This window comes from Filicampus tigris, chromosome 11 (genome assembly GCF_054856515.1).
Source record: "Filicampus tigris isolate MCC_2025a chromosome 11, RoL_Ftig_1.0, whole genome shotgun sequence".
Lineage (NCBI taxonomy): Eukaryota > Metazoa > Chordata > Actinopteri > Syngnathiformes > Syngnathidae > Filicampus > Filicampus tigris.
The window spans coordinates 11,852,125-11,866,118 of record NC_141227.1 but is presented as its reverse complement, the minus strand read 5'-3'; the positions used below and the strand labels follow the sequence as shown (position 1 = coordinate 11,866,118).

Below are 13,994 nucleotides of genomic sequence, written 5' to 3'. Positions count from 1 at the left end.
AACTGGAGCCTGCAAATCACCGTCTGTGATTGGTCATATTTTGTTGGCGTCATTACAGCGGCGTTTGCCGTTGGTTCAAATTGCTGTCAGTCAACTCCTACCCCAACCCCCACACCACTCACATGTCCATGTGTATGCGACGCTAAACGTCACTTAAAATAGTGAGATTCGCTCATGGGGAAAATGTGGATTTTCGTCAGTTAATTCTACAGCCGACGTTTGCTTTTAATATTTTCCATTTTTGAAATCCACGTTTTCGAAAGTGTATGACAATGTGACGCGCCCTATATTTGCTGTAGATAAGCTCGCCTTCAAGTACCCACTTCGACCACTAAGTGTCGCTGTAAGCTTCTAAACGATATGAAATAAATCGCCACAAACCAGATGCAAATCTAACAATTAAATACAAACTAATGAACATTTTGTTATTTCAATAACTTTAAATAATAATTATAACAATTGGGCCTGCAGGGGTAAGAAAGGATACCAAGTAATTGGTTTAGGCTCTAGAGATACTTATTTCAAGAGTTACATTACACGCACACAAAACAACTTTAACGTTACAATTCCCAAAACATTTATGATGTCATTTACGGAACACTTGTGAAATTAACCGATCATATGAAGCTACTTCCATGCTGTAAGAACGCTAGAAAGTGGAGATTGTAGCCTACAACGGTGGGAGGGATTCTTGCAGCAGCAGGCGACGTGTAGAACTCAAGAGACCAAACTTTCCAGTAGCACCGATCCATCTTAGACACCTTGATGAGCATCCCACCAAAACATTCCGAGTACAACTGAAGGACGGTTATTGTAATTATTATTAACTTGACTGTTAGGTGCCAAAGGGTCTTCCTGAAGAGGAACAAATTTGTTACTTGACGTGGAGATATGGAGCTGTCTTTTTGTTGCAGGTGTTTACTTTTGCTGTGTTTGACAGCTGTTCATGGCCGTGCTTCAGTTCAGGTAAGAATGTTTATCAGTTATCTGACATGATGTTTGTAATTGGAAGTATCGGTTTAGAGCATCTTTTCTCACTTTGATTGTGCGACATCATATTCACGAAATCATACAAGTGACAGTGACAGGCAAAATGAATTTTGCTGCAGCATCTGGGTGAAAGATTGGGAGTCCTCGTTCCTTGTCAGCTGGAGTCATTTCCCATTAGTCTTGGGCATGTAGAGCAAAGCACTAGGAGCTGCACAGGTTAAAACTTTGTCCATTATACCCTTTAATGTCTGTGAGCTAGTTGCTGTTGTAGTATGCCCCCCTCCTTACAAATAGGAGTACAGGAATTCAAGGTATGCCTCCCCTGAGAAATTGCTTCAATGAGCATGTGATTAATAAACCTTGCAGGAAGGATTAAATGCAATTCTGTACTGACTTGGCATCTACTTTTTCTCAAGTAACTGATTATGGCATCTGTGCAACTTTGATTTTTCTCATTCAGGAGTCAGGATCACCCAATAAGCTTACTGTCCTGCTGCCATGCAAAATATACAAAAGAGCAGCGTTTGGACTCTCGTCCTACAGACATCTGCCAGACAGATTTTGTCTTGCTGTGTTTGAGTTGCAACTTGCAGTTAGAAAAAGAATAGATTGAGGTTGTATATCTTCGACCTGATTGAAAATAGCAAATTATTTTGGATACGGGACATTTTAGTGTCAATTGACAAACATAATGCACATTTCCTCCAATAAGATTGAGTTGTTGTTTTTTACAATATAATTGCTTGATCCTCAGACCTGCATGGATAAACATCAAGTGGTTGGGGTGCTACGACAGATGGAGAAATTTCTGAAAGGCCAAGAGCTTCGATTCACAGAAGGTTTCCGGATCATGAAGTCAAAACTGGCAACTCTACAGAATTCTGTCTCCAAGTTGCCTCAAGCGGACCAGTCAGCTGGTGAGTAATAAGATCTCACATCATCAAATCATCTACGTGTAGTTGACTAATTTACAAAGGTGTAGAACTGTACTGTAGAATACTAATATTTTGGTTACCTACATGAAAAGGGCAACATTTTAGAAATATAGCTGTACCCCATAAGGGTACTCCTGTTCAATGTTTGTGCAGGGTTTATAACAGGGCCTCATAAGCATAACGCCAGTTAGACATAACTATGATGTGCATGCCTAAATGCCATGGTAAATATTTATTTTTTGAATGTTTCAACCTCAACCTTAATCAAATTCAAATGAATTCATTGCAATATTTATCCATCGTCGCAAGCCGATGAGCATTGTTTCCACTAACATGACTGCGAACAGAGGGTAAGTACTTTATAAAAGCAGTCAGTATTGCCAACTCACTTACCGCTATATTTAGTTATTATTCCGACCGCTCTACTGACTATTTTCTTTTCACAAGTGTGTGGTGATTTTAATCCCAGTTATGAAACAGACAACATGAGCACAGTAATTTTCACATTGTTTTCTGTAAAGACCATTGGAAGGCACAATCATATCAAAATTTGGCCCACATTCAAAGCAGAGAGGAGAAATTGGCTTAGTATGGTTCGTGGACCCACAGGGGCCCAGGGACCCCAGTTTAGGAACCATTATTAGTGTTTATAGCTTGCAAATCAATGCAAATGTGATTATTAACCAGTTTATCAACAATTTATAAATACTTTATCCGGGAACCCTTGTTACAAAAGTGGCCATTCAGTTAGAGTCATCAGATGTGCAAATAGTGTCATAGAAATGCTGTGTTGTTCTAAGGTGAAAAGACATCCCACTACTGTATATGTAAAGGTGCCCAATAATACAGAATACTAAGGCTGTCAGAGTTAAAGTGTTAACTATAGAGATTAATTTGACTTTTATAACGAATTAAAAAAATTAACTCAGTTAACTCAGTTTTATTTACTTCCTGTGGCAGCTGACCTCTGCTCACTTTGCAGTCAAACTTAGAGGAAAGTCACTGTCGTGAAGACGGACATTTGCGTAGTTTTACTTTAAAAAGTTGCTTGACGGCTCATTGGAGAAATCCAAAATAATTTGCACATTTTGCAAAGCCACAATCAAATGCCATAGTTGTACGTCTTTGGTGTATTGCTCATCACTTGTATATTACAGGAAAAGCATCATATTAAAAGATTTTTAAAAAAGCTATTAGAACAGTCTTTGGATCAAAATATACTTTTAATTGTGTCCACATTATTTTGCTCAAAAGAATATTGGTTCCAAGCTTCGTAAAAAATTGTAGTTGGAAAATACGATTAATAGCAATTAATTATGGACAATTTTGTGGTTAATTTAGTTTAAAAAATGTAATCGCTTGACAGCACTACAGAATACATATTTTATATGTATGATTCATTCAGCATTCTTTCAGCTATGACAGAAGATGCCTACTACTGAGGGATTATTCATTAAAGAAATTCAAGGTCATCTGTCACTACGGTTGACATTCAAAAGAGGAAGTAGAATTGTGGGATGGCTGTGTTACTTGGCTGGTTTGTTAGTGAAACAAAATCTCTGCTTAGCTTTTAACCGGATGCCAAAATATAAAAAGTCAACTTGGTGAAACAAGGTGTTATTTGCATTCAGCCATTCACAATTTGAAAAACAAAAACAAAAGCTTTACGCCTTCCCTCCCTTTCTTCTGTGCACACATTTTTCTCATGTGGCGTGATTCCGTCATGAAGCTTATCCTGTTCATCTGGAAAACATCGGACTGCAAAATTGGTCTCAAGGCACAAAAGAACAAAAGTCTGAGTTGTTATTAAACACTTTCTTGCAATCTCCATCGGTGGAGGAAGCATAAATGTGCCATAAAAGTCCAAATTTGAGTCCATTTATAATGTTATGTAATGTTAATACTGTATATTATGCAGGCATTCAACTTTCCCGTCTGCTGCTAATGATGCGTTTTAGACTGTGCTGTGACACGTGTATATCTTCAGGCAGAGAATGCCAGAGGATGTTGGGAGGCTTGTTGTTCGCCACGTGCGTTCAGCCTTCTCCTTCCTCTTCTTCTTCTTTTTTTCCTTCCTGTTCTTCTCCTTCGTGTTCTTCTTCTGCTTCTTCTTATTTTTTGCAGCCCCCGCTACGTGTCAGCCCCTGACAGAACTGGAGCACGGGACAAAGTTTGGATCCAAACACCTGGCTGGTCATGAGGTGCATTTTACTTGCTCGCAGGGCTACCACCTCGTGGGCTCAGCTACACGTGTGTGCCAAGATAATGGCACCTGGAGTGGAGTAGACGCCATCTGTAAAGGTGGGCCCAACCTGCACTTAACCTGCTACTGCTACGAACTACAGGCGTTTAAGTCAATTAGGAGACTGAAATGCTGTGCCCATTGAAAGTGACATTCAATTCCAATTTCGAACTCAATCAGTTCCAAGTATAGTTAAATTCAATTCCAAATTCAATTCACTTTCCTTCTTTATCCATCCATTTTCTCCATGTTGGAACTGAACCCACGTAGCCTGTATGGAAGTCATTTAAGTGAGTCGCTCCACTATTGGGGACCGTCGTTTCATTTAATTTCATTTAATTTTTCGTTCACTTTCTTTATATTTGAGATTCAATTTTACTCAATACAGATTCGAACACAATTCCACAAATCCATTTCAAATTCAACATGCTATTCCATTTCAATACAGATTCAAATTCCAAATTCAAACCCAATTTCTATTTTATTCCATTACCAATTCCATTTCAGATTAAATGTCAAATGTTTTTATTTGTCCACTGGGGTGACTAAAAGCATAGCACAGCTGTAAATAAACATCCATCAACCCCCAAAAAAATCCAGAATGAAGAGAAAGGTAGCCTTCACAATGCTTGGACCTCTTTTACATTCTGATAGAAAGCCTACTTAAATTTGGCATCCAATGTCTGAGAGGACAATAAACCACCTTTATTTCATTCCACTATGGGATGGATTCCCCAGCCAGCTTTGCGCGTCTCCTGAATAGCAGTATGTTGGGTGACTGTAACCCCCTCTTTCTCGTTTTCTCCTCCTTTCACTATCTGGCTCATGTTCCTGCTAGACGAGATTTGGACCTGAAATGATATCCCAACTATGGTCTGATAACGCTGAACTATGCTAAGCATGCTGTTCATAGCCCCATCAGCCTGCAGTGGCAGCACTTTTCCTCCCCGAAAAGCCCACATTTTTCATGTGTTTATTGACATTTACGCGTACAGCAACATGAGAAGGCATTACCCTGCAACAGTATTATCTCTGTTCATGTTTTTTTTAAATACCTGGCATCAGCATTCTAATTTTAGTCCCACTTAACAAACAATATTGAAACGGTGTGGAAAAAAATCTTGAGTTTAAATGAGTTTAAAAATATCAAGCGGAGTGAAGTGGGCCGGCCCCAAACAAGCCAAACAAAATATTAAATGAGTTGGTTGTCAATCTACTGTCGCTTCATTGCTCAGTTTTGAACATTCTCAGAATTTGCAGAACTGGTGACAGTGATAAATGAAGTATCTTGATTTGCCATTTGCACACTAAACTTAAGGCAAGAGGATTTTCAACCATGTGTTACAAAATGTGATTGTATTTACAATTATGACACTGTCCAAATAAATTAAGTGAGGATTAAGTGTGAAAATAATGCTAGATTGGCAGCACTCATACATGATATTTCACTGCTTGAATTTTTTTTTCATTGTGTAGAGTCCTCTGCAGTACTGCAAAGATCAACAGATAATGAAGTACATAATAGAAAATATGAAAACTAATTTACGATGAGGCGACATAAAGGGATACACTTAAGCCCACAGACATCTGCATAGAACCAGACTGCCCACAACCCATCTTACTGTGTATCCCGCCTCTCGCCTAATGTCAAAATTAAATGTCACTGCCCAGAGAACTCTTAAAGTAACAGTGTCACAACATAGTCAATCAAATCAAACTTTCAAGTTTGCTGTTTTAAAGATTGAATTTTAAATATTGGAGTGAGTGCTACAAGTGATAGAAATTAAGGACTTTCATGTTCTGTAACCTATTGTTGCTCGGTCGACCATAGCTGTCCAACCAAATGGTGTTTTGAGGGTTTTTACATTCTTTTTCCAAATGACTTAAAATGCATCACATCATATGTTGCTTTTTTGTTCAAATGCCCATATTCCATATAGAATGCTATATTTTTTTTTTCAAGTCATAACAATTCTTTACAGTAGTATTTTCGATGCGCCCTCACATATTGAGTTAGAATATGAATTAAGTGGGAAAATCCACCCATTTTTATCCATCTCAGGGGGCGGCCATTTTTCCACTTGCTGTTCACTGAAAATGACATCACAGTCGCTCGGGCCTCAGGTAACGACCGCCGGGGCTCACATGTTTTCTGAGTTTGGTCATGTGACATTTGCAAGCACAGCCTTAAGGCACCGTGATGTCATTTTCAGTCGTAAGTGGCAGCGTTGGGCATACTGGCAGCCCCCTGAGATGAATGGATTTTTATTCATAATTCATATTCCACAAACACAATATTAATCAGAATAGCGTGTTTAGACTAGTGGAGACCCATAGAACATATTATTGTAAAGAAAAATGTTGCTTTGACATATCATTATTGCAAGTTGCAACATAACTCACTGGAATTTTATCTGCTGCGACATTGTTCATTATTACATTACCGATCGGGGTTGAAAAATACTTTATATTTGCGTTACTCTCGGTCTCCTGTGACTTCAGACATCAGTGAATGTGCAAGTAACCCCTGCCAAAACGGAGGTACCTGCGTGGAAGGTGTCAATCAGTACAAATGCACCTGCTCACAGAGCTGGAGTGGCTCTCACTGCCAGCACCACACTCAGACCGGTAGGTGTCACTAAATAAAGCACACTGCTCTTTCTTTGGCCGAATTAGATTGTTTTTCTTGATTGCAGCTCCTCCTGAGTGGAGCGTAATGAATGACCCAGCATTCAGCCGAAAACCTCGCTGTGCCCAAGTGAACCGGGCCCAACACTGCAGCTGTGATGCAGGTTTCCACATGAGTGGCACCTCTGATAACAGCATCTGCCAAGGTGAGCTACTGTTGATTGTAATGGTACTTCATTACTGTCAAGATTGTGCTGACACAAATCATCAGCGTATAACAACTGTATAGCAATTTCAATTGCTGATCTGTAAACGGCGCAAGAAAACATCCACTAAATAGCTGAATCTTCGACCACTAATGAGTGGAGGCCAGTCTGTAATAAACAAAATAATCCTATCGAGAGGTCACAAGCTGATTAGCATCCATTTAGGTCACAGTTCAGGTGCTTTTAGGATGTAAAGTAATTGTGTGAATGGTAAGAGACAAGCAATGACAGTAGCATAGCATTGACATCAATTGTAAACAATGCCAAAGTATTTAACAATGCATTGTTAGTATCATCATAAGCTGTAGCACTCAGTGAACTTCTAGTCCATTGCTCTAAAGTAATCTCTCTACCGTAGAGCTCATACTCTTTGTAGGGGCATATTTGCACAATTTCCGGGGTTTGCTATGATATTATGTAGTGTATTCTCAGGCATTAGAGTGTCCTTAATTAATTTCGTAGCTATGTTAGTTCCTATGATTCTGAACGAGGGCCTTATAGTGGAGTAAAGGTTAACACGTTTGCCTCACAGTCAGCTCCCTCCCGAATTCCTAACAGTAGGTTACACTAAAAGACTAAATTGTCCATATACACGCTCTAGCTTACACATGTCCCTAAAGAGGACAATTGCTTCAGAAAATTGATAGATAGGGTAGTAAGAGAAATTGAGAGTCATTTTATAGTGTTTGAACAGTTGAAACACATAGTAAACATTGGTTGTATACATTAATATTTTTACAATATGTATTGTGGTGGGTTGATATTGGTAACCTACAATACGGTCCATACCTCAGTTTTTTCGTCACGGTTCGGTACATTTTTGGTATGTGTTTTGTGCATAAAGAAAAACAACTTTTTTCTCTCCCAAAATAATCTCTTCCAATTGTCATCAAACACTGCATTTTGTAATCTACTGAATAATATACTGTAACTTCAAGTTAACAGTTATTTTAACGAATTATATATTTTGAATGGTAAACTGCCTCTTATTCTTTGCCTGATTATAATATGTGACTGTACAGTAGTACAAAATATGTATTACAAATTTAAACATACACAAATCCAACATGTATCAAGCAACGCTGCAGACTGTCAATTTATTTTGTCAGTTTTCACACGTTTTAAGCAATGGTGAAGCCTAAATTCATCTATGCTGGAGATTTGAATGAAGCCGGTGCTTCTTCAAATTTTTGTCTCTCAAATCCTCGTGCTACAGTCTTTACAGTTTTTACGTTTTACCGAAATCGTGAGCTCTCTGAGGCAGCTATTTTTTGTTGTTGTTTTGGTTGAGGAACATTTTGAAAAAAGCAAAAGCTTAATTTGTAACTTTATAATGTGTATACCTAGGCAATCCTGTAGACAGAAACAGTCTTCCCATATGTTAGTCCCAGAATGTGATTTTAATATGGCAAATTTCCTCCATCCCCAAACATTCCTGTCGTCTTGTGTACAGCAGCCCTGCATGGTGCTGAGATGCCTGCCTTTTCCTGTTTTTAACAGATGTCAATGAGTGTGAAGTCTACCGTCTGGACCAGGGAGGGACCTTATGCGTCCATGAATGTGTCAACGTCCCGGGCTCATACCACTGCTCTTGTCCCAGTGGCTACAAGTTGCTCCCAGATGGGCGGAGCTGTGAGGGTGAGTGACAGGAGGGCACAGGGGACAAAGGCTCATTCACAAGGCCTTAACAGCTGCAAATCTAAGTGGGTGTGTACTGTGTAGGACCAAAGGGGGTTACCTGTGATTTACCACGGTGCAATGCTTCCAAACTCCTGTTCTCCTCATGACCAATTTTTTGAGCTTAAAGTTTGGCGGTGGAATGAATGACCTCATCATTTCCCAGCAGAAAGGATCTTTAGGACATGATGCATTTATGCGAGACTGACCCGAAAAACCAAATAAACAACTGGTGCTCAGCACCCGGCGCTCAGACTGCGGACGGTCTGGCTGCCGGCCCCTCACTCTACTTACATGCCTCTGCTGTTTTGTCTTCCAGATGTGGATGAATGTTTAAACCAGCAGCACAACTGTAGCCGAGGAACAACATGTATCAACACTGGAGGAGGCTTTCAGTGCGTCAACCCAGACTGCCCCCGTTCGCATGGCAACATCACCTACGTCAAAACATCTCCCCTGTACGTATACCTGTTAAACCTTTTCGCTGTTTTATCTTTCACGTTCCAGCAGCACTTAATGGACCCTTCATGTAGTGTTAAATGAGAATGGGAAAATAGGCTCCTGGGGGACATTTTGACTCATCGCAGGAAAAAGAGTCAAATGAGTGAAAGATTTATTTATAACCCTCAAATCATGTCCAAATTCCCTCTGTAAATCACGTCTGAAGGTGGAGATTAGCCCGAGAAGAAGGTAATACTTCCTTACGTCAAAGATAGACTTTATTCATGTTGACTGTTACTTTTGGTCAATGCAACGTTTACTAGAAATAACAAAACCTACGTGCCATAGTGGAGTGTAGTACAGCAAAATGAAAGTAATAATAGACTGCTGAGATGCTCTATGTGTTGTTGCATGTGCAACGTTTCTATTCACAACATGATAGTTTTCATCGTCTTAAAACTAAGCATTACATGGATATGCAAACAGCCTCAAATCAACCAAGAAAATTGCTATTTTTTTCCCCCTCTCATCAAGTTAGGGACAAAGGTTAAAGGGAAGTCAATCCAAACATATTTTTTCCAGAGTATGTTCTATGCAGGCTTACTAGTTGAAACAAGGCAGTCTGGTTGATAATGCGTTTGTGGAATATGAGAAATCCACCCGTTTTTAGCCATCTCAGGGGGCGGCCATTTTGTCTCTTCTGTCGACTGAAAATGACATCACAGCTGCTTAGGGATCATATAACGACCAATCATGAACCAATCATGGCTCAGCTTCAGAAAACAGGTGAGTTGTGATTGATTGTTACCTGAGCCCTGAGCAAATGTGATGTCATTTTCAGTCGACAGAAGAGACAAAATGCCCCCCTCCCCGAGATGGCTAAAAGCAGGTGCATTATGCCCCTTAACTATTATATCACAAATGCAATATTAATCAGAACGTTTCAACGTTCATCGTTAGTGGGCCTGCATAGAAAATATTCTGGAAAAAAACATGTTTATGTTGACTTCCCCTGTAAATAAGATAATCAGAATTTTAGAAACACTATTGCAGTGCATACTTTGTCACCACTGCAAACTACAACAACAATTACAAACATTTAAAAGATAAAATAAAATTTGAATGGTAGAGGCAGAATTTTCGAACTTCTTGAATGGGATATCATTCCCTTGTGCAAGTGTGCAGAATGTTGTGACTGGTGAGTATATTTCATCATTATTAACCTTGCAGTGCAGCTCAAAGGAGAAAGATGAGATGATTGTACGCACACACACAGAAGCCACATGAGAAGCCCAAAACTACAAAAATAAGATTTGTGGTCAAAGCTGCATAATAGTGAAGCAAACCATATGTGACAAGAGCATACGTACTCAGCAGAACCGCGTTGCCAAACATTTTCTCTTTAATGCCGTCCAATTGCTGAGAAACATTACAACATCTCTGTCAAGCCAAGCGGCCTGGTCTAAAGGACTGAAACATAGCACTGTGTGCTCTTACTGAACCGGCAGTGTGGTCGAACTCCGATGCCAGCAGAGGAGATGACTGAAGCTTTTGGCAAACGCTAACATGGACAAAGCAAAGAATTGCTTAGCACTGTAGCTTAGCCCAATCAGACACTACATTCCAAAACATAAAGCCCCTCACCAGACTCACAAATTCTACCGTTCTAAAGAAATACTGCAAAGTTCCGAGTGACACGATTAGAGAGATATTAATTCAACGATATGTATGTTATTAAATGTAATTGTAGTTTGCAGTGGTGGACAACTGCACTACATATAATGTCTCTCGGTGTGATGCAGGTTTTTGAGACAGCTCCACAGATGCAGCTGTATCTAATGAAGTGTCCGGTGACTGATCATTTACAGTATGTTGGATGTCATTGTTGATTCTTAACAACCGCATGTTCATTTTCCTCGCATTCCAAAAGCTCATCAGATGCAGCTGTACCTAATGATGTGTCCACTCACTGATCATTTACTGTATGTTGGATGTCATTGTTGATACTTCATAACCGCATGCCCATTTTCCTCACATTCCAAGTGATACCAACTGAAGGAAACAATCATCTTAAAAGAAAATTGAAAATGCCGTTTCCCATAATTTGCCAGAATGTATTGCTGTAAATATTTGTAGCCACAATATAATTTTAACTTTCCGAAAAACGCACACACACAGGCAAACACAAGGAAACGTGAGTTGTGTTCTTTCAGTAAAAAACACAACAGCAAAAACAACCCCAAAAAATCATTTTATTTGATAGTGATGCGATGGAAATCAATTGGAACACTGAAAGAAAGGTCTGTACACACATGAGTACACAATTACTTTAAAAATGTGGGGAAAACTTACACAAAGAAACTTTTCACAGCTTATGGGAATCTCGGGATTTCATGATCTTCTAAGTAAGTACTTGTATGTACAGTATGTGTCGCCTCTCCTTAAGACTTATAATGTAGTTGTGAACACACTGGCTGTACTCTCCTACATGTCTATATTATTCATTTAACACTCATCAAGTACATCGTTGCACCGTAAAGGACACAGTGGCTTGTCACTGAAGTGATTCCCTTTTAGTTACTGCTTTTATACCCTGACCAGTTGCATTTTCATGAAAAAATAATAGTATATGCAACATACACCAGGAAACCTGTAATAGTCTATACAGTGTTCCCTCGCTACTTCACGGTTCATATTGTTGGTTCATTCTGTCACTTTATCTATTGCAGGTTTACCTTGCTATTTCACAGATTTTCTTGTTATTTTTCTTCCTTCTAAGTCGGACAGTCAAGAGTGTTGATTTTTAAAAAATTTTTTTAGGATAAATTAGTTTTACAAAAATCAAGAACATTTGAACTCATCTCTCCCAAGATCCCCGTTCCTTCATAGCGGGTGTGTTGGGAAATACGCTTCGAGCGCACTGCTTCACTCAGACTGTCCCGAACCTCAGAACATTTTTCAAACGGTTATACGGCGGTTCGGTTATTCACAGTGCCCCAAAACGTTGACTACTGGAGCCCAGTGCGTCAGGCAGTACGAGGAAAGTAAACAGTTGAAGCTTGTCCTTGTGTGTTTGTCCTTCCTCGGCCTCTCTAACGCAGTCCTTCTCAAATAGGGAGCCAATAGGGGGCAGTGTGTTTCAAGGGGGGGGGGGGGGGGTTGCGTGTGTGACACCAGCTTTTTTTTCTTCTGTACTAGAATAAAATGTAATTGCACATCCACTACAGTAGGTGGCAGTGGCACTGTTATTGTCAGCACATGCACAGGGAGCATAAACAATGTTAATACAGTTATTCCGCAGATTTATATATATTTTCTTGTTTTGCTTTAATGTTATATATATGTATACAACGTTACGACGAAGTCTACTCCGAATAATTTCTATAGACAAATGATACTATTAACAGTCGAGGCGGAAAGTTGGAGGGGGTGTGAAATATTTTCTTCTTCATTGAAGGGGCGTAACCGAAAATAATTGTGAAGCACTGCTCTAACGTGATGTGTTTCTGTCTTGTGTAGTCAGTGTGAGAGGAATCCCTGCCCCATGGAAAGCCGCTCCTGCCACCTCGCTCCGAAGACCGTCTCGTTCCACTACCTCTCCCTCCCCTCCAACGTACAGACGCCCGCCACCCTTTTCCGTATGGCCACCGCTGGGGCGCCCGGGCGCGCAGGGCCCGACAGCCTGCGCTTTGGCATCGTGGGAGGGAACATGCGGGGTATCTTTGTCATGCAGCGCTCAGACAGACAAACTGGTGAACTGATCCTGGTCCAGCAGCTACGCGGGCCGCAGGAGATCAACGTGGACGTGGACATGTCGGAATATGCCGACCGCACCTTTCAAGCAAAGCATGTGGCCAGAGTCCACGTTCTGGTGTCACCCTACAACTTCTGAGGATTTTGAGGAGGAGCAACTGATTGTACTGACCACCTTTATTCCATTGCGGCCGGTGGCACGCCAGAGCGTGCTTCACTTTAAGATTTTCTTGTGAAAGTAAGCGAATGTGTTGTGAAGATATACTATTAATATTATAAATTAAAGTAAAAATATGGCAGCACTACAATGTCACTCAGTGACAGAGCACAGACCTCCAACAGGGCCAAATAACCCTAAATTGAGTCAACATGAAATTGTACACCCTCAAAGATACTCATTGTCTTGCATGGACTGCTCTCCTAGACGGACAGAAAATTGAAGAAACATGCCCTGAATTTGAATGTATGAAATATGATAGAGTTGGTTTCTGGACATTTTCCATGGGAAAATAGATTTTTGAAAATATTCATTTGGAAGAGCAGGACACTTTCCATGGCACTAAATGCAAATTGGGTATCAACTGGAAAATTGGGGTACTTATTTTTTCAAACGCTAACACATACAGGAATGTATTCGTTGGCATCGAGCTGAATCCTTGTACCTGGAAATCATCACTTTTCCCAAAACAGCATGTTTGTTCAGCCATTAACATTACAACGTCAAAGAACGCAAGCTATTTTCAACACTTCAGATTGGTCAAAAAATTGTAAAAATAACAATTTCCAATTTACCCTACTGCACCTTATGTATGTACATGTCAAATGGTCACTTCATCTTTTATATACATTAAACATTATATATATATATATATATATATATATATATATATATATATATATATATATATATGTATATGTATGTGTATATGTGTATATGTATATATATATATATATATATATATATATATGTATATGTATGTGTATATGTGTATATGTATATATATATATATATATATATATATATATATATATATATATATGTGTGTATAAAAGCCTAACCCT

At 39.5% G+C, this 13,994-nt stretch overlaps 1 protein-coding gene across 4 annotated transcripts; it reads left to right on the top strand.

Moving 5' to 3' along the window:
* The first annotated feature begins 94 nt into the window (after positions 1-94).
* Positions 95-13,774, top strand: fbln7 (fibulin 7). Of its 4 annotated transcripts, none has more exons than XM_086045167.1 (9): positions 95-161; positions 915-966; positions 1,745-1,907; positions 4,050-4,226; positions 6,670-6,795; positions 6,864-7,001; positions 8,562-8,699; positions 9,058-9,196; positions 12,699-13,774. In XM_086045167.1, exons 3-9 carry the CDS (start codon positions 1,751-1,753, stop codon positions 13,069-13,071), a joined length of 1,248 nt encoding a protein of 415 aa, XP_085901293.1. In that variant the 5' UTR covers positions 95-161; positions 915-966; positions 1,745-1,750; the 3' UTR covers positions 13,072-13,774. The 4 variants fall into 4 exon arrangements, with proteins under 4 accessions (XP_085901293.1, XP_085901292.1, XP_085901290.1 ...); XM_086045166.1 differs by lacking the exon at positions 95-161 and adding an exon at positions 168-473; XM_086045164.1 differs by lacking the exon at positions 95-161 and adding an exon at positions 168-813.
* The last annotated feature ends 220 nt before the right edge of the window (positions 13,775-13,994 follow it).

Coding starts and splice junctions, on each gene's coding strand:
- fbln7 (XM_086045163.1), top strand. CDS start 892: ATGGAGCTGTCTTTTTGTTGCAGGTGTTTACTTTTGCTGTGTTTGACA. Junction 967..1,744: donor ATGGCCGTGCTTCAGTTCAG/GTAAGAATGTTT, acceptor CTTGATCCTCAG/ACCTGCATGGATAAACATCA. Junction 7,002..8,561: donor TGATAACAGCATCTGCCAAG/GTGAGCTACTGT, acceptor TGTTTTTAACAG/ATGTCAATGAGTGTGAAGTC.